General features: G+C 37.8%; 2 protein-coding genes across 6 annotated transcripts in view; one reads left to right on the top strand and one right to left on the bottom strand.

The window, feature by feature from the left end:
* The window catches only part of HDAC9 (histone deacetylase 9), an 866,113-nt gene that overhangs the window by 5,175 nt on the left and 839,900 nt on the right, over positions 1 to 21,038 (top strand). The window lies entirely within an intron of this gene.
* Positions 7,311 to 8,728, bottom strand: LOC106824359 (eukaryotic translation initiation factor 2 subunit 3, Y-linked-like). The gene is given in 2 exon segments (XM_044766277.2): positions 7,311 to 7,870; positions 7,873 to 8,728. Coding segments are annotated over 2 exon segments (1,416 nt in total).

Raw genomic sequence — 21,038 nt, forward strand, 5'->3', positions numbered from 1 at the left:
TGTATGTTGTATCCAAATTTAAGGAAAGAGAGTTATACAGGCATGAATCATTGAAGGTCACCTTAGAATGTGTCCACCACATTGCTAGCTTGTAGAATCTCTGGGATAGTCAGCAGACCTGGCTTAGAAGCCACTCAATCAGAAACTGCTCACAATCACTCTGCAGAGCTGATTTTGTGAGATAGCATTGCTGTCACTGTTGGCACATAACCTTCTATAGTGGAAGGTGGGTTCTATCAAAAGAGAGAGGATTCTCCATACACTGTATAATAATGGGGTTCAGTTGCTCATGGTCACGTCAGTGGATACATAAGTATCCACTGCTGAAGGGAAGGAGAAAAAAATATGAGCAAATTATTGTGTAATAAATGTTGAAGTTTTTGACCAGTATAGGCATGATGACCATCTGGAAATGGGATTGAATTGGAGAGTAGCTGGAGTCATGCAACTAACTCCTTAGAAAGAAAACTCTCCGAGGATTTAGGAGAATGGTGGTAGTGAGGCCCCATTTAGGAATGGTGGTGGTAAGAAAGAAGTAGAAGACTTTAAAAGATAAATCACTAGCACATATGTTAGTTTAGGAATTGACTTAATTAGTCCCTAATATATTTTACATGGGAAAGATTTTTAAGGGACTGGTGCCACCAATCCTTGCAGGGAGCCAGCACTGTGAGTTGGAGGTCCGCAGCATGGCCTCTCCTTATCCTGTAGGCGGGAACAGAGCTAGAGACCATCTCAGATCTGCTGTACGTCTGTAGTCCAATGACTGTGGCGTGTTGTGTAGGGGCACGAGGGTGTATTGAGCACAGCCCCTGCTCCAAGCACTTTGCAGGAATGATTTTATCTAATCTGCATTTCCTCTCTGGCAACTGAATTCAAATTTCCCTAGTTCCGTCTCCCCTCTTACCTCCAAGGAAGTGGAGACTTTGAAAGGTTAAATACCTTGCTAAGGGTCATTCAGCTAGAGGTGCCATTGGGATTTGAATCTAGGTCTGATGTCAAGGCCCGTAGTCCTATAGTACACTTCCCATATGCACAAGCAGTAAGTGACGTTTCCAGGGGAAAAGCTTGTTTTTCCCATTGAAGGGAAAGTTAGCACTATAATTGCTCTTTGGTTTCTTCATTCATCTTCAGAGAACTGGATCCTGGAAGATGAGGGTTAAAGAGAGGAGTGAGAGAGTGTGCTGTATCATGCCTTCTTTTATTTTCCCAGCAGGAAGTACAGATTATAGGTCTTTCTTTGATCTAAAAGTAAGAATGTGGAGCCGAGGCTGTGTATTTTTATTTCTACTTATCATTTTGGCTAAAATCAAAAGCTCTGTGTCTCCTTTCTCTCCTATATGTAGATTTCTCCTGTTAAATTCAATCAGGAAGCGTTATGAATTCTTATTGCCTCTTTGGCCTTAGGGTTCTTTCTATAGCCTTTTCAGTAGATGGCACTGTTTTGATCTACTTGAAAAGTCTATTGAGACATTCCTCCTTTGTTCTTCTATTACTCAGTCCCCCTTTCTACTCTGCGGTGTCTCTGAATTCTATTCATAGATATTCTACTTTTTTTCTTTCTGTTTTATGTACTTAAATCTCTTCTTTAAATGGATCCAGTTCCATTGATCAGAATCGTTGGCCTAGATCCCCTTGCTGCTCTACTGTAAAATACAAGCTCAGTGTGGGACTCATCTGTATTCTGTTAATTTTACTGAGTTGTACCCTGCAGCCCAGCATGGTATGAGGAAGACTTTAAGATTTCCCTGGGTATCAGAATGTAAGCATTTTAAATGAATACCCCAAAGTATTATTCTGATTGGATTGTGTTAGGTCAGGTGCATACCCATGGACCACTCAACTGTGGCTGTCCCGCTGTTCTCAGAGGGCAACAGTGAGCCACCCTCATCCTGATTAGGGTCAGCTACAATAATCTAATCCAGAGCAAGCTACAGCTTGGGAAATCTTGAAATAACTTTATTTCTTCATGTGAGTTTTAGATTTTCTGACTTAGCTTAGGCCAGATTTGACTCTAAGTGCCCAAACTCTTCAGCATGGCACACAGATTCTCTCATAGTCTGGACCTAGCCTGTCTTTATTACCTTTATATTTTTAACTCTTGCCATTCCCTGCTGTATGACTTTAAGGATGTAAGCACTAAGCTTGAAGCTAGCAAGTGGCTTACATTTTAGATAATGAACAACCAGCCTGACATGTAAAGAAAAGTCAAGGTGTGAATGTGCATGTGTGTGGCAGGGGTGGCAGGTGGAGAGGGGGTTTAGGAACAAACAGTAACAGCATTTCAGTTTTTCACTTCCTGCATCCAGTCATTCTTGAGGCCATTCTACCAGATTCTTCTGGGGTTACATTATGTGAGCAAGAAGTCATCCATAAATTGAGTTTCTGCCCCTTGCAATTGAAAGTACACTAAATAGCACAGGTTTCTTTCAGCCTAGCATTCTCAGTGCAGTTTCAGAACCTGCTACCTTCCGAACTATCAGTGGCCATCACTTAGCTAAACTCAGACTTTACTCCTCTCAGGTTTTGTTTGGAGAGTATGCCCATTAGGAAGCTGCACCTTCTCTGCTCTCCTTTTCCTCGAGGCCCAACTTATGTCCCTCCTCTTTGGCGATGCTTCCTCTGACTTCTGCAGCTCATCATGATCTTGTTCTTTTCTGAATTCCTACAGTCATTTAGGACTATGGCAGTGGATCACACACTCTTACTAGTTGAATTTTAGTATTAATTGATTGAGAAAAATCCATAATAAAAAAAAGTCTACTATATGAGTAAAACTTTAAAGGAATTGACATTTTATTGCCCAATTCAGCATGTTTATACTTTTGAAATATAGGAGTATATTTAATATATGGAATTTATTATATATGTTCTCTCTGCAGTTCCTCTGTGGCCCACTAGAGATCTGTGCCCTCCTTTGCCTAGATGGAAAGGAGGGAAGAGACGGCTTGGCTTTCTAATGGGCACCCTCTCCAAGTAAAATGCTGCAAGAAGATTGTCTGATTTAGCTAAGACTACTGCTCTATGCAGTATGAACCTAAGTTATTCTTATTAAACATTTTACTTAAGTATGTAGAAACGTAAAATAAAATGCAAATACTTTGACTCGTAGATTTTGCAAATTAGAAGACCAAAACCAATGAGCAAATATTAAATGTGAACAACAAAACTGATGAAATTACAGGGAACAACATTAAATTATGTGACAAATGGTATTGTATTGCTGAAATGACATTGCCAGTGTTAGGTTTAAGCGTATAAGGAGCTAGCTTCAGATCCTGTTCTTATTTAATCTGTTTCTATGTTTTATATGAATATAAATGCAGAAAGTGTCCTTTTAAAAAGTAGATTAAAAAAGCCCCAATATTAACTTGAAGGCTTTGCTTGCTGGTTCAGGGTAATCAGACTTCATGTATGACGAAAACTCTACCAGTAAATAATCTTCAAATGTCAATTTTAATGACGTGTCACCTGAGCGCTCGGTAATGTCTCCTTGTTCTCTTAAAGATGTGATTAGCATTGTGAAGTTATTGAATTCTAAATCAAATCTTAAAGCCCTATCCAAAGATTGCAGGAATGGAGAACAGATTGCGCGGAAACTACACAAAGAGAGGATGCATGCACCACCTTCACTCTCAACGTGATGATGACTTATCATGCAGGCGCTTTGGGAGGCCTGTGCTACTGTGTGTTCTGCATCAACTCAGTTCATCCTCACATCTTTCCTAATCAGACTTTATTTATCAAACTGTATGTTTTTTGGCCTTCACCTGGTGCACACGTGGTTGAGAACACCAACAATAAACACTGGAATGAAAATTTGGTGGTTCTATTTAGTTTTAAGAAGCTTATTCAGAATTTAATTAGAATACATTTATATTTATTGAGTTTTTAGATTATCATACCAGCAAAAACCCAAAATGAGGAAAATTCCACATCCAACTCGTGGATCTCAGTTTGAAGTACATAGTCCCAAATATCAATCACCACTTAAAACAGTTTGCATCTTATTCTTCCTTCTTCATCATTATCTAGATTGTAAGCCACTTGAAGGCAGAGAGAACTTGCTTACTGTTTTTTTTCCCACAGCACTGAGTGCATTTCTGAGAGTTGATGTCCAATGAGTGTTTGCTGATCAACTGACTGTTTATATGTCATTATTTCCTACTTCTCCGTGAGCTCCTTGAGGGCAGGGACTATTTTGTTTTAATCTGTGGACTCCAAATGCCTAGCACAGCAACTCTGACATGAAAAATGCTCAGTAAATGTCTGTAAGAAGGAATGGATGAGTTATTGGCTTTGTGTCTATGTGTGTGTCTTCTTTTAGATCTCATCTTTCATATACAAAGCGCTCCCAACAGTTGTATAGATCAATGCTGCCCAACAGAATTTTCTGCGATGATGGAAATATTATAGATCATGTTCTTCATTACCATAGTCACTAGGCACAAGTGACCTTTGAGCACTTGAAATGTAGGTAGTCGGGCCGAGAGCCTGAATTTACTTTTGTTTAATTTTGATTATAAAATAGTGTCATGTGGCTAGTAGGCAGCCCAGGTCCCAATATAATGCCTCCAATCTCAAACTCATTTGCCCACATCTACAACACTACTACATTTTTTTGTTGTAATTGGATATTGTTGTTACTGGGTTGATAAAGTGAGTTATATCACTTTAAACACAGAACAATATGTTCCATCAAATTGGTTTCCTTCTTTTCTTGAATGACCAACAGCGTTGCATCTTCACTCATCCCACCATCTGATTTGGTTTTTCATCATTTCCTTATTAGTCTAGAGGCCTGACACTGACCACTTTTCCAGATAAGTTTTACGTACACGTTTTTTTTTTAATGGCCAACGTTTTCTTGTGTTTGCTGGTTCCACTGTTTTAATCCTTTTCTTTCCTAACGAGTCATTTAAACTAGGATTATCTATATCAGCATCATCATTATCATCATTGTGTAAAATGGTGTTTATGCTATGCTAGACTGTATTTCATGTACTAATGTCTGCTGATATTCTTTTTTTTTTTTTTTTTTGAGGAAGATTAGCCCTGAGCTAGCTGCTGCCTATCCTCATCTTTTTGCTGAGGAAGGCTGGCCCTGAGCTCACATCCGTGCCCATCTTCCTCTACTTTATATGTGGGATGCCTACCACATCATGGCTTGCCAAGCCATACTATGTTCGCACCCAGGATCCGAACCGGTGAACCCTCGGCCACCGAAGCGGAACGTGCGCACTTAGCTGCTGCGTCACCGGGCCGGCCCCGCTGATATTCTGAACAGATTTCAAATTTACTGTATTGTTAAAAATGTCTTTGAATATTCCTTCTCTTCTGTTCATTTCTTTGCTTTTCTTGTCCTTTTGCCCTTTTTGGTACAGGAGAAGGATGAAGGAGCATAATGTGCATTTAAACATATAACTCAATTCTTATGTGAGACGTAATGCTACCAGAACAAGTTTCACAGCTGGTGTCAAAATGCATGAAATCAATACAACAAGATTTTTCCATTTAGAAAGGCAGAAATTGCTTCCTATAAGTGGCCATGGTCTTTTATGCAACTTATGGCACTTTCAGAGCAAGACTTAGATTAAAATCCATCATGTGTTTATTGAGCCTCAGTATTGGGTATATTTATATATAATTGTCTCCTTTAATTCTTTCAAGAATGCTGAATCTAGTAATATGTAATGGTTATAGAGACTGAATACTCAAATAAATGGAAATAAACTCTGCTGACAAGCAGGAACACCTTAGAATTTTGCACTCATTCTCTCCTGCTGGAGATTTAATGGTTGTCTTATATGGCAGAATTTGAACGCACAGACTTCGGCAGGGAGACTTGCCTTTTGTTAATTCTTTGTCTAGTGTGGTAGTTCCCACACTTGAGTTTGAATCAGAATTTCTCTTCAGGGCTATCCACAGAAAAGGCTCTAAACTATACTTTATGGCTGAGTTAACCCCTTCTCCAAGGCAGTTTTGTCTATACTAGATTTTCATCTTGGAATCTACTTTTCCCTCACTACTGAAAAGATGCAACTCCTCCGTATTTATTAATTTCCACTTTCATTCCAGCACAGGGCTACTCATTGAGAGAACTTGCGGATATGCTTTTGAATAGATTTGATGAAATAGGAGAAGAACTCAGTAGCAATATATAGAATTTTGCACTCATGAATCACCAGTTGTCTTTGGTCTCATGATTACTTTCATCTGCCTCTTAATGGTGAGAAGCTAGTACTGCTTTGTTCTCTTCTCCCCCAAACCTTCTTGATAAACAGTCTCCTAAAAATCCCTAATGATATGTATTAGGCATTCTTTTCATTTTAGGCAGGTTGGGGGAGTGAGGAAGGGAACTTTCTTCTGTGCTATAAATACATTTTAAAATCTCCTGCTTATCTGTTTGACCCAATTTTTAGAAGTTACCTACATTAAAATAAATATTTGATGAGTTTAGCATTGTAGTGAAACACCAGTTGTTTGCTTTTATTCATAAAGTTCAGCAAAAGCTACTGCCATACCTTGTGAGTTAACTTGCTTACTAACAAGAACATTCTTTTGGAGTTGCTTATTACTTTTTCTCTATGAAAACGAATGTAGCAAATTCAACTTAAATTATATTTTCAAAAGTATAATGCTAAGGCTACCCAAGCTAAATGAGAAAGTGTAGGCCAAATGGAGTGGCATTTCAGAATAATGGCTACAGTTTTAATTTCTGTAGAATAGCAGATCTGAAATACTCTTGTGTGAATTTATAATTTTCAAGTAACTATTAAAAACACATTAAAATTTATTTCATATCCTATTCTGTTTTTCTTACATAGTTTGTAAACCCAACATTACATTATTATTATTTTTGCTTAAACAAAAGATAATCTTTTAAAGAGATTTACATGATAAAAACAGATCTTTTGTTTTACTCATGTAGTTGCAATTTTCAGTGCTCTTCATTCCTTTTTTTTTTTAAGAAGAAAAATTTTATTTCAAACAGGTTCAGTGCTAGGTGTACTACAGCAAAGGTGGTTGTAACAGCACTTTCATTTCAAACCTGAACTGATGTACAAATTTGACACTGTTTAGCAGTGATCAGTTTCTGCTAAAATGTGGTTTAAATCCATCAATATGCTGATTTTGACAGTTATTGTAGACCCCATTATTTATTTTAGTAATAGAGGTAAAATTTTCATCACCAAAAAATGAGAATAACCTTGTAGTTTCTGTTAAGACAATGAGCTATGAAATATTACACCCTCACTTTATTAAGAGAAATGTGGACTTTGTCCAAATGTGTTACTAACTGGTATTCTTCAGTCATCAGCTACTGTTGCCTTGATGGTTACTCCTCTTCTTATCTGACCCCAACCAATTAAACACCAGTGTTTCTCAACTCTTTGGCTGAGGGCAATTTTTTCTCCTACTTCCGTGCATTCAGGATTAGTGAGAACCATTTTACCCAAGTCAGCCTTAACTGCACTCACTCTTCCTTCTGTTGACAAGGATCCTGTGTTCACCATAAGCACTTCATTCTTAGACAGCTTTCGCACCTTTGCTGCTTTTTTGTCTTCCTCTGTCCGTACACCAAGGAGCCGTCTAAGTAGGAAATAGGAAATTTCCAATTCTGTGAAGATCTCTGGTAAAGCTCCAACTGCACCAAGTACCTGCCCCACCATCCTATCAGCTCGGCACAAAGTGGGGTCACTTTTTGTTCCAACTCCAATAAGACCCCGTGGAGCAGCATACTGAAGATCATTATGTTCTGCAAAAAGTGATACAATTTTGGAAAAGATTGGTTTACACATGAGTTTTCCTTCACTATCTTTGGAAACAATATCAGGTCTGACTTCTATCTCCTGGCCCACCTTTAAACTCCTTTTAAAATACTACCACCAGCCCTACCACCTTTAAGGTCATCAACCTCACAGCCAGGTTTGTGGACAGCAAAGTACCTAATAACAATAAGTTGGGGTTCTGACATAAAGTCTCTTAGAGGTACTGGAATTTTCTTTGCAATATACTCACAGACAACTTCAATATTATATTTCAGCTGTACAGAAATTGGAATAATAGGAGCTGCTTCTGCTACTGTACCTTGTACAAATGCAAGGATCTGTTCATACTGTTCTTTAGCCTGACTTTCTTTTACCAAATCAATTTTATTCTGTAGAATCAAAATATGTTTCAGCTTCATAATTTCTATGGCAGCCAGGTGTTCAGAAGTCTGAGGTTGAGGACAAGATTCATTACCAGCTATCAACCAAAGAGCTGCATCCATCACTGTTGCACCATTCAGCATAATAGCCATCAAAATATCATGGCCAGGACAGTCAACAAAGGAAACATGTCTGACAAGTCTAAAGTTCCCTCTGGTCCCTGGAATGTCTGAAGGAAATTCATCAGGTGTACTGCTTCCACAGGATCTGTAGCATTCTGGCCGAGGAGAACTTGCATCATTAAGTTTATAAATCTTGGCATTCACATATCCAAGCTTGATTGTAGTATTTCTTTCCCGTTCATTTTTGAACCTGACAGTGTGAACTCCAGAAATAGCTTTTACAACTGTAGATTTTCCATGAGCAACATGACCAATTGTACCTATGTTAATTGTGGCTTGTCTGCTGATAACTTTGTGAGAGAGAGGAGTCAACTTGGTAACATCCAAGTTGGCCAGACCCTGGCGAGAAAGATGCGGCTGCCCCACAGCCATTGCAACTTCGCCTCCCACCATCTTGCCCAGAAAAGCTCTTCATTCCTTTCATTCTTTCATTTCCTTTCATGCTTTTCCTACCATTTCCATCCATCTGGTATCTTCTTTCTTCTGCCTGAAGGGCCTCCTCTAACATGTCTTGCAGCACAGGTCTGCTGGTGATGAATTTTTTCAGCTTTTGTATGTCTGAGAACATCATTATTCACCTTCATTTTATAAGATTTTTGTTGGGTATGGAATTCTAGATTGACAGTTTTTTTCTTGTAATACTTTAAAGATGTTTCTCCACCGTTTTCTCACTTGCATTGTTTTTTATGAGAAATCTGCTGTCATCCTTATTTTTATTCCTCTCTCAATATAACATGTCCTTAAAGAGTTTCCCTTTTTCACTGGTTTTGAACAATTTGATTATGATGTGTCTTGGTATAGCTACCTTCATGTGTCTTGTGCTTTGGGTTCACTGAGCTTCTTGGACCTGTGGGTTTATAATGTCCATCAAATATGAAAAAATTTTAGTCGTTATTTCTTTAAATATTTTTGGTTTCCCTCCTCTCTTCTCTTTCAGGATCTCCAGTTACATATATATCAGGATCGCTGATGCTCCATTTATTTTTTTATTCTTCTTTTTCCCCTCTGTGTCTGTCATTTTGGATAGTTTCTATTGCTATGTCTTCAGGTTCGTTACTGGTGATCACATTTAGTGTGTTTTTCATCTCATACATTATAATTTTTTTGAAGTTAGATTTGGGTGTTTAAAAAACTTCCATGTGGCTATTTAACTTTTTCGAACATATGGAGTAGATTTATAATAACTGTTTTAATAACTTTGTCTGCAAATTCTAACATCTTTTTTAGATCTTGGTCAATTTTGTTTGGTTGATTTTTCTCCTTGTTATGGATTATATTTTCCTACTTCTTTGCATGCCTGGTAATTTTTGATGGCTGCCAGACATTGTGAATTTTATCTTATAGGGTGTTGGATATTTTTATATCCCTGTAAATCTTCTTGAGCATTTTTTTTATGGGATGCAGTTAGTTACTTGGAAATAGTTTAATTCTTTAAGGTTGTGTTTTTAAGATTAGTTTCTGGGTACTCTACCCCAAACCCCTTTAATTATAAGGTTTTCCAGTCTAGCTGTTGGGAACAGGCACAATTCCTAGCCCTGTATGAGTGATGCATACTATTCCTCCTAATCCTTTCAAGTGGTTCTTTCTCTGGCTGTGGGTTGTTTTCTCAGTGTGCTGATCAGTACACTGCTGAATACCTGTGGGGTTTCTACAGATCTCTGTAGATCTCTCTCTGTTCAGCTCTCCTCCCTCTGGCACTCTGTCCTGAGATTTATAGCTGCTCTGACCCTCTGTGATTTCTCAGATGCACATCTTCAATTCAGGGATCGTGCTGAGCTCTGCCTTGGTTTTCCTTCCCAGGTCGATGATCTGAAGGCTTGGACAGCCATAGTGCTCATGTCATCAGTTTCTTATTTCCTAGGGTTCACCTTATGTGTTTCCTGTTTCTCAAGGATCATTGCCTGGTATCAGGTGTATTGACAACTGTTGTTTCATGTATTTTGTACAGCACTTTCATTTTTACAGGCAGGAGGGCTATTCCTGTCCCTGTTACTCTGTTTTGGTTGGAAGTGGGTGTCCCCCATTCATTTTCTCTTCTGTGTAAAGTCTTGTTGGTCAAGATAATTTTGGAGACTCTTTAAGCATTTAATACTCAATTTAATGCAGTTTATTGTGATATTCTTTCTACTTTTCAGTAGTTTCCAAACTTTCTATAATGGATACTTTGTACCGTAAACATTTTCAAAAATTAAGTTTTAATAGTCAATTATGTTCTATATTATACTTGATGATTTTAACCATTGCCTTAGCCATTCAAAACCATTCTCAAGGCAAGCTAGTCATAAACTAAGAAGTTAAATTTGTTGAACATAATTATTTACACACTTTTAAGTGGATAAAAGATGCTACCATAGGTAAGTACCATGTTCCCATTTTTTAAGAAGGATTGAAGCCAAGTAGCTTTGAAATAATACACTCTTGAATTTGTATATGTGAATGATCATAAAACAGCTAATGAAGTACTGTCTTCTAAATTGTATCACCTTTAATGGTGTTCCCTTTTATATTTATTTAGGAGAGTTTATAGTTCATGGGTAGACCTTTAGAATGTTCACATGTCAAGCAGTAGTGAACTATATGCTGGTGAACTATTTTATTTTTAGTGTTCTCTAGTATTGTAATGATAAAATAGAGTACTGTGAACTAATGTGAGAATAAAGTATCAAAATTCAGGAGTACATCTTGCTATGGTGCATACATCTTGTTTCTTCAAGAGTTTTCTGGCATTAAGGGCACAATTGACTGTGTTAATTTAAAAGAATCCTTGAGGTGGTATAGTTCCATATGCTATAGGAATATGTCAATGATTTTTAAATTTTTTTAATTTGAGTTTTTAATGTAGTCTTTTGAAAGCTAGTTGTTAAGCATGGCAAGAAGATACAGTTGCTTTAGAATTCTTAGGAAAATAATTTTGTAAGAACAAATTAAAATTAACTTTCTTCAGCACTTTCATAAATACCAGCATGATGAAGCCAAAATTGTGGCAATGTTACATTGCTATGTTTCCAATATTTAAACATAAAGGTTAGATGAGATTTATATTCTCTTGGAAAATTGAACCAAAATATAAATTATTTATAGAATTTTAAGAACAGAATCTTAAAAAATTGAATACCACTCTGTGGTGGAGATTGCTGGCTGTCTCCCAATATCCCTTTTCTCCATCATCCTCAGACATTTAGACCCTGAATTTTTGCTGGGGACAGACCCCTACAGAATAAAGATGACATTTATCAGCTTCCCTTGCAGCTAGGAATTGTGCCTTGTGGTAAAGTTCTGTCCGTAGGTTCTAAGCAGAAGTGATTCGTGCAACTTCCAGATAGGCCAGTAAAGGACAGGGGTGTACTCTCTCCTTTCCCTTACTTGCTTGCTGGAATGTGGGTGGTATTCTCTAAGAGGCCAGCACTCTAAGAACAGCAAAGCAACAAGATTTTTTAAAAAGGCCTGGGACAATGATGATGACTTCTTGAAGCAGTGTTACCATAATGGCTTGCAGTTTTATGAGAGCAAGGAAGAAACTTCTATGTTGTCAAAGCCACTGTCATTTTGGGTCTGTCACACACAGGCAAAACCAGATACACCGTTCCTATAATTTTTTTGTTCGTAAGATATGTTAGTAGTTATATTTTATAATTGTAAGCTTAAAAGGACCAAGTGATCATATATCATAGAGATCTAAACTTCTTCAAAGGACTTCATTAAAAAAAATTTGAACTAGTCCATTATCTATCAGCTGAAGAGAACAATACAATTAATCCCATCTGGCCCTTCTCTGAGAAACTGAAAAGATTTGAGGCACATAATCCTTATGCTGACTTGGCTCACTGTTCCTTTTACTTTGTGTTAGGGAGATCACAAACTGGCAGCTCCTGGGCAGTTTTGTTGATATTGCACAGAATTTGAAGAAATATTGTATTAATTGGCAATATTTAAAAATCAGGGTATTTAACTTGAAATCCAGATTTTGGCTTTTCTTGACCAAAGAGAAGATCTGACAACACTGCACCTAATTCTCCATAACATTAGGTAGTTGGAGTTGATTTATAGCTGCTTCTTTTAGATTAGACATGTTCTTTCTTGTTTGTTATAGTCCCCACCGTATTGCTTACATCTTGTGTGTGTTTTAGTTATTTTAATTACTTACTTGATCTTTTAGGTATTTAAATTTCTGATACTCATCTTCCTGGGTAATTTAAGTTTTAAATTAATCTGTTCTAAAAGTGCTTTCACTTCCTTCCCCTTCCCTTTCCCTTTCAATCCCAATTCTCCCTCTCCATCCTTACTACTACTATCCTAATTAGACTATTTTGTCGTCTCACCTCGCTTACTTGTGGTAGAATCCTGACAGACTTCTGTGCCTCTTTTCTTATCAAATCCTTAATCAGCCTCTACACTACTTTTAGAGTAACCTTTGTAAAATTAAAATTTTAATGTGACTCTATCTAGCCTGAAGACTTTGAATGGCTTACCTGCCTTCTAGATGACTTCAGACTCCTTTTGCATTGGTGTGGATATAAAATGATACAGGCACATTGGAAAACAGTTTGGCAGTTCCTTAAAAAGTTAAACATAGAGTTACCATATTACACAGCACTTCCACTCCTAAGTATATGCCAAGGGGATTGAAAACATGTTTCTAGACAAAAATGTGTACATGAATGTTCATAGCTATTTATAATAGCCAAAAAGTGGAAACAAACCAAATATCTACCAACTGATGAATAAAGAAAATGTGGTATATCCACAAAATGGAATATTACTGGGCCCTAAGAAAAGAACGCAGTACTGATTCGTCCTACAACATGGATGAACCTTGAAAACTTTATGATAAGTGAAAAAAGGCAAACTGGTAAGGCCTTTTGTAAGGTCACAAATTGTGTAATTCCATTTATATGAAATATCCAGAGACAGAAATAAGTGGTGGTCACCAGCAGCTGAGGGGAGGAGAAATGGGATGTGAATGCTAATGGATATGGGTTTCTTTTTTCAGGTGATGAAAATGTTCTGGAACTAGATAGGGCTGATGCTTGCACAACTCTGTGAATTTACTGAAAAATCACTGAATTCTACAGGTTTTTTTTTTTTAAGATTGGCACCTGAGCTAGCAGCTGTTGCCAATCTTCGTTTTTTTTTCCTACGTTTTCTCCCCAAATACCCCCAGTACATAGTTGCATGTTCTTTTTAGTTATGGGTCCTTCTAGTGTGGCATGTGAGACGCTGCTTCAGTGTGGCCTGATAAGCGGTGCCATGTCTGCACCCAGGATCCACACCGGGGAAACCCTGGGCCACCGAAGCGGAGCACACCATCTCAACCCTTCAGCCATGGGCCGGCCCCCTGAATTGTACCGTTTTAAAGAGTGAATTTATGGTATGTGAACTATATCTCAAAAAAGAGAACAAGACAGATCTGACTTTTCTCCAGTCTCAGTTCCTGGTATTTCAGGCTTTACACATCACTTACCTTCCCCTCTTTCTTGTGCTGGTGTGCTGACCTCCTAAGTGCGCTAAGAGTTCCATGCGATTGCTCAGTGTTGTCCATTTACACATTCTGCCAGATGAGTCCTACCGACTCTCCACTCCCTATGCCCATGGAAAGAATTCCTGATTTTCCTTCACGTTTTAGTTCAGATCTCACCTACTCTGGACTTCCTTCCCTATACCAGTGTTGAGTTATTTAAGAGTGGGATTAGATAGATTCTCCAGAGCCAAGCAAGAGCACCCTACAACATGACAAGGGACTTACTTTGATGAGCTTATCCAAATTTTGCAATCAGAAAGTCTAAAAAGAAGTTCTTTTTGTTTTAGTGTACACGAAAATGTTCATGTTTTATAGTTTTTTATTTTAACTTTAAATAAAATATGGTGGGCTCGGTGTGGGGAACCATGTTTTAAAGCGCACACTGTGTCAAGAGTCTTAATCCAGCTTTGCTGCTTCCGTCTCCCTCCCCTCATCCTGTGCAGGGTAGGAACATCTCCTTTGTGACCCCCAAACACCCTGGGCCCCCCTTGTCACCCTGAAAAGTAACTATCTGTTTATTTTTCTGTCTCCTCATCTAGATTGAGGACTCCTTGGGAATACCTCTTGTGTCTTTCATTTCTCTATGTATACAACTAAATCCTAGTAATTCTCCATAGAAAGTGTTTGGCAAATTTTGAATAAATGAATGGGCATCCTCAGTGACATCAAATGTAAGCATCTGGGAGAGAGAGCTTGCATTTGGTTTACTAAAGACCAGAGGTCTGAGGACTGTTTAAGAAATGAAATGCTGTGTAATTAGATGCCTTCATTAAAATACAACCTGCCCCCATCTCTCTCAACACACACACACACACACACACACACACACACACACAGAGACCCTCTAAAAAGCTGTTTCAAAAAGAGTAGAATAAAAAAAGTGAGAATTTTCGCTTTCCTCAACCTATGCACCTGAGGAAGGTGTTAGATTTAAGGCCTAAAGTAGGTATTAAAATGGCACTTTCCCTAACAGATTTTTAAAGTGTTTTCTGTACTTTTCAAAACAGTCTTTTCTGTTTATGTCAGAAAATTCATAAATTAAAATTCATGTACTAACATTAACTCCCAGTTTGAAATTTTTCACTATGCAGTGGCAAATAGTGGCTAGTTAGTATTTTGTCTTTGAAAAATGTGATTATACTTAATTATTTATAAGCAATCCCTCCCTTTTTTACCTTTGGTTTTTAAAATTAGAAATTCTTTCCTATCCTATAGGGTCTTGTTTGGGTTCCCAGAATCAGACCCTGAGACAAAGTTTTGAGAGGTAGTTTATTTAGGAGGCAGAGAACACACGAGTAGGAATAAGGAAGGCAGTCAGTACAGGGTGTGAATTAAGCCAGCTACCATTTTGGGCAACAAGCTTAATTCTTCTGGGGAAAAGGTAGAAGGTTCCCCTTAGAACTGTCTACCAGAGAAGCAAGGGAGCTGGGATATTATACCATAGAACCATTACTTTTTGTGGAGGGCTGCTTCCAGCCTGCTGTGCCAGTCCAGAGAAAACCCTCAGGCAACGAAGTAGAAGTGCTGGCAGTTGGAAGTCTGTGGGCTTACCTTTGAATAGTAGTGGCCAGGGGATGTGGGTGGGCCTCAACAGTGTCTGCTGTGCGTGAAGATGGTGCCCCAGAGTGGGAGGAGTGCTAAAGTGTGAAAAATATCAGAATTTAAGTTAGCCTCACTCAACCATCAGATAAGTACCTACTGTGTGCTAGTACTGTGCTAGTGTTGGGATGTATTGATTTTCTTGTTGAGGCACTTAGCTTTTTAAAGCTCAGATTCTTCATTTATAAAGATAACTTATTTTCCTCCTTTCACAATTGAGACAGAAAAGAGATGATATTCCCAAAAAAACTTCGAAATGTTTCAAGCAGTATTTCAAATTTATTATTATGGTATTTACCTAAATCTACCCTGAGAAAGCAGTAGAAATGTGGATAGGCTATAAACTTGTCTCTTATCAGGGATATGTTAACCAGTCAAAAGCTTTTTTTTCTTAGGCTGTGTGAGTCTGGCCTCTCTGTGCGGTTTGTATAAGGTAGTAAATTTATAAGTTCCATGAAAGGAATAAGGTACCATGGGGATGGTTATTTTTAGCCTTTTGGCAGTGAAAGCATCCCAGGGAAAGTGGATAAAATGAACCTTAAAGTAATAGGTAGGAATTAGCCATGTGGAAACAGGGAGTTTATGAAGGAACCGTGCATTCCAGGAGAGCCTGAGTTGAGTCCAGGGGGCAGTGCAGGTGAGAACCCACCGTGTACCCAGGTTAAGCTTTTGGGCCCATCGGTTGGCCAGGACAGGGTGACATTCTGTCTTTATTGCTTTATTTGTCTGTTAACCAGCTTTGTAGCATCTACCTGGCTACTTAAATTTTCCTGGCCTTTCTTTCCTTAACTATAAATTGGGGATACTGGTGTAAACTATACTATAAGATTTTTTGAAGGATACAGTGTAAGGATACATGCTATATATTATGTAGGGCAGTTAGAATAGAACTTACTAAGTTCTCAGTAGCTTCAACCATAGCTTTTGATATCAATGTAGTTTCAGATCAAGTACTGTTGCCTGAAGTGTCCAGCCCTACACAAGACAAGGTTTCCCAAAGTATATGGAACATTAATCCCACAACATCTGTAAGAAAAAATGATTATGAAGTTAAAAGAATTTGAGAAACCCTGTGTACCATAGATGGACTTCATGGAGAGTTACATTAAGATATTAAAATCTCTGAGATGTCTGGGAGTAAATAACCTTTTTGACTTTGTTTAATACTGCATTTTAAATTTCTTTCATCACTGGTTTCTGCCTCCTGTCCCCTCTGCAGTGTAATACCTATTCACATTGTATACTCTTTGGGAAATGCTAATTTGAAGAGATTCATGAGTTGGATCAAGCAAATTACCAGTACTTATATGCCCACATTAATATTGTCTATCAAAGTAACCATCTTATGGACTTTTAAATGTTTTTAAATAACATGGACTTTGTTCAAAATATTTTTCAAAATTCTCTCTTTAGGTATGCCTCTGATCCACTTTGCTAGTTAGTGCCCTGACATCAATTGTTACATGATCTTTTACATATTTTATTCCTCATTTTCTACACAGAATTATATTACTTGCTTTATGGTTCTTCCTAGGCCTCAGATATGTTCAGAATGATGTTTTTTTGGCCTCACTTAAGATAATTTAAAGAACATTCCCCAGACAATTCTGAAAGTCAACTTCCAAAAATACTTGGAGTAATGCCACTGTCATTAAACTAAGCAGATAACTTTCAAGGTGAATGGTTTTAAAAGGGACAGCAGCTACTTGGATGTGTATTTTCTCTGCAGAATAAATGGTTTGTCACTTTATAGTTATAGAAGGAGCGTTGAATTCCTAGTATGTGCTTGTCTCTGTGATAGATACAGTTGACTTTGGGCAGACATTCATAGTCTCGTCAGGGGGAAATAAATGTTCAAAAGTAATCCTTATAGAACGGGGAAATACAGTCATAGAAAGATCAGAGAGTTATAAAAGTCTGGATGAGGGGTCTGCCTTGAGGGTCAAAAAAAGCTTCACAAAAGCAAGGATACTTACCATGAACCTTGAATACCACGTGAACAATAGAGAGAGGATATTCCAGGCTGAGAGAAGTAAATATACAGAAACTCAGAGATGTGAAAAAGGGTGGGGAACTGCAGCCATGTGAGTACGAGTGGAGTGTAGGCTCCTCATGGGAAAGTAGAAGTTGATGAGGCTGGGAAGCCAGATGGAGTCCTGACCATAAAGGGCTTTAGAAGTGCTGGGGTATAGAGGTTGGAGTTTTTCCTCTAGTTTGTAGAGCACCACTGATAGATTATTAAATAGAGGTGGCCATAGTCATATTTAAAAAAAAAGTTTTCGGTAGCCCTATGCCATTGCGGTGGAGTAGGGAGAGAAAGGCCAGTAGCTCAGGATGCTGTTGCAGTGGTCCAGGCAAGAGTGAATCTAAACTAAAGTAGTAGGAGTGATGATGGGGAAGACAGAACAGCTTTGGAAAATATTCAGGAGATTGGGAGGTAGATTGTCATGAATGACTGGATAAGAAGAATAAGGAGAAGGGGAAGTCTGGGATTCTCTTAGATGGGGTAGGGTGGATATTGGCGCCATTCGGAGTGATTGGGATTCAGGAGAGAAACACATTTCAAGTGAATTCTGTTTAGTACTTGTTGAATTTGAAATGCTTATTCATTATTCATTTGTATACCTTCATTGATTCCTAGAGGAACTGCTCTGTGCTAGGTAATGTGCTAGACTCTGAGGATATGGCAAGAAAAGAGTCACGATGTTCCATGTGTCTGTGCAGCTTCAGCCTAGTAGGAGAGACATAAGCAAATAATTACCCAACTAATTACTTAATTAGTAAGTAAATAAGAAGGGGACCTAACTCATAAGGCAATGTGTAATCCGTTCTGGAGATGAGCAGAACAGCCTGGTCTGCTAAGTGGGAGAGATTTGGAGATCGTTCGTAAATAAGTTGCTTTAGTGAAGCCATTAGTGAGATTGTCTAGACTGGGTTTGCAAAATGAGCAGGAAAGAGGGCTGAGGTTAGAATAACGTGAACATTTGAGGAGAATGTTGGATGAATAAAGTCCCTCAGATGAATCTGGAAAAGAATGCCAGAGTAGTTGAAAGTCATGTGGAAAGGGTTGGGAATGTGTGGCAGAGAGGTCAAATGAGATAGGTATAGGAAAGTTCCATGGCTTTAGAACTGCAAGTCCATGCTGGCTCTAGCAAGAGCAGATACAGTAGTGTGGTAGATGTGCAAGCCATATTTCCATGCGGTGGTGTGCTAGAGTTGGCTTGCAGTAACTTGTGAGAGCCAGATTGTTAGATTTTCAGGAATTGTGCAAGCTGGTTGTTAAATATAGCCATTATTGAAAATTAAATTATGTATGCTTACAATTAAATAAATTATATTAAAAGTAAGTGTAATAAATATTCAAACTCATCCTCCTTAATTATTTTACTATGTTTTCCTGTTATCTATGCTCATAAGGTTATTTATGTCTATTTTATCTAAATGATGGATGCACTATATAATGGTGTGCTACTGCGCATCTCTTCTTTTTTTTCTTTTGAGGAAGATTAGTCCTGAGCTAACTACTGCCAATCCTCCTCTTTCTGCTGAGGAAGACTGGCCCTGAGCTAACATCCATGCCCATCTTCCTCTACTCTTTATACATGAGACGCCTACCATAGCATGGCTTTTGCCAAGCTGTGCCACGTCTGCACCTGGGATCTGAACTGGCGAACCACAGGCCACCGAGAAGCGGAACATACGGACTTAACCACTGTACCACCCTGCCAGCCCCCTGTGCAACCCTTTTGAAGTCTGTGTTTGTTGACTTCACTTTGATATCTTGAAATTAGCCTTAGTGAGAGTATTTACACCAGGGAAATTGGCAAATACTACAAATCAGAGATTTTATTTTGTTGATTGTCTAGACTTAAGAAAGAGAGAGAATTCGATAATAATGCAGACTAAACTCAAAAGTATGTTGGATATGTAGCAAATACATTGTGAATAGCACAAAAAATTGAGGAAATATTCTTCCAAATATTCTCCAAATATGTAAACTATTATCCTATTCAACAAAGAAGTGGCTGCCATTATTGGTTAACAAGAGACGTTCTGACATACATATTCATTGTTTCACATTAATTTCATTTATTAATGCAAAAGAAAATATCAACCAACATTAATGTCAGTATATACCAGATTTGGTAAATATCAGTGAAAGCATTTTGTAAGAAACAGTTGCTATATGGAATTTACAGTAAAGATTATTGTATATTTTATTATTATGTGTAAATTGTGTGTTATATCTATATCAGTAAAATTTATAATAAATATTTATGTATACATACATATATACATGCATATGCATATTTATTTTTATGTGAGCCAATTGCTAAACATTTACCAGCACACAATGGCTATATGTATGGGATGTGAGGAAGCAAGTGAGATTTACTCTTTGGAAAAGCATGGTACACAAGGGATGTTACCCCGGTACTAGGTATATGGGTAGCCAGAAGACATTTGCAGGTTTGGGGACTTTTTTTTGTTTGTATTGTTGCTCCAAGGGATTTATAGCCCTAAAAAGAGAAGCCCATAGAGAGGGAGAAATTGATGGTGCAGAAAAAGGTAGAAATAAATGTTGGAAGTAGGTGACAAGGGAGTGGGAGGAAATAAGAATACAGGCCATCATGAGAAACTTAACCTTGAACACAGGGAGCACCCCTATCCTGTAGGGATGAGGAATGGTAACATAACATGATAAATTTAAGTACATGTACATTGAAATCATTTACATCAGTGAACTGTAATTTAAGAAGTGGGCAGGATGAGCTCAAGAGAAGAAACCCAGAAATGTCTCAGTTAATTTATGAATAAATGATTGAATAAGAAGTGAATACTATGATTGACCTGGGCAAGTTTTCATGATGATTTAACCTCTGAAATATTGTGTTGTATTTTCAGTCTGTTTTTCTAGGTGGAGACTTTTCAATAAAAATGAAAGACAATTTAAAGGCACCTTATGCATTTAAATGCCAACTATTGTTTCTTTTACTTAGCTCTGCAATGTACTGCTGCATTTCCATGGACACGGGTTGAATTTCCACAGGATGATCAAAAATGGGGTATAATTTGAGGTTGACTAAACTCCATTCATTGCATGCATGGATAGTTTGAACACAAGGTAAAATGTTATCCAGACTGCTGAAGAAAACAAGTCTTATTTTGGAACATGACTTTCTTCAGCATTATAATTTATGACTTTTTCGCTTGGATTCTTGCTTTTAACACACTCATATTTATATGTATGCTTCAATCAAAGAAATGCATAACATTTTGCTCTCACTGTCTCAGTTCTATTGGTTTTCCACTATTAAAATTCAGTCTTTATTTTTCTCTCAATTGAAATATAGTAAAGAACTATGCTATATTTTCATAGGACTTTTGTTAAAGTATTTTCAGGTCTATTGTCTCAAAATATATTAATTATCCTAAATATTCGGAGGTGCTGGCACTGGTTATGCTAAATATGGGTATTGCTATTGAATATTACGTGCAACTGGCCCTCAATTGCTATTATAGCTCTCATTTTTGAGCCTAACACTGTGGTTACTTCCTTTGCAGTCTAATAGCACCTCATTCATC

The sequence above is a fragment of the Equus asinus genome, chromosome 1, assembly GCF_041296235.1.
Source record: "Equus asinus isolate D_3611 breed Donkey chromosome 1, EquAss-T2T_v2, whole genome shotgun sequence".
NCBI classification, from domain to species: Eukaryota; Metazoa; Chordata; class Mammalia; order Perissodactyla; family Equidae; genus Equus; species Equus asinus.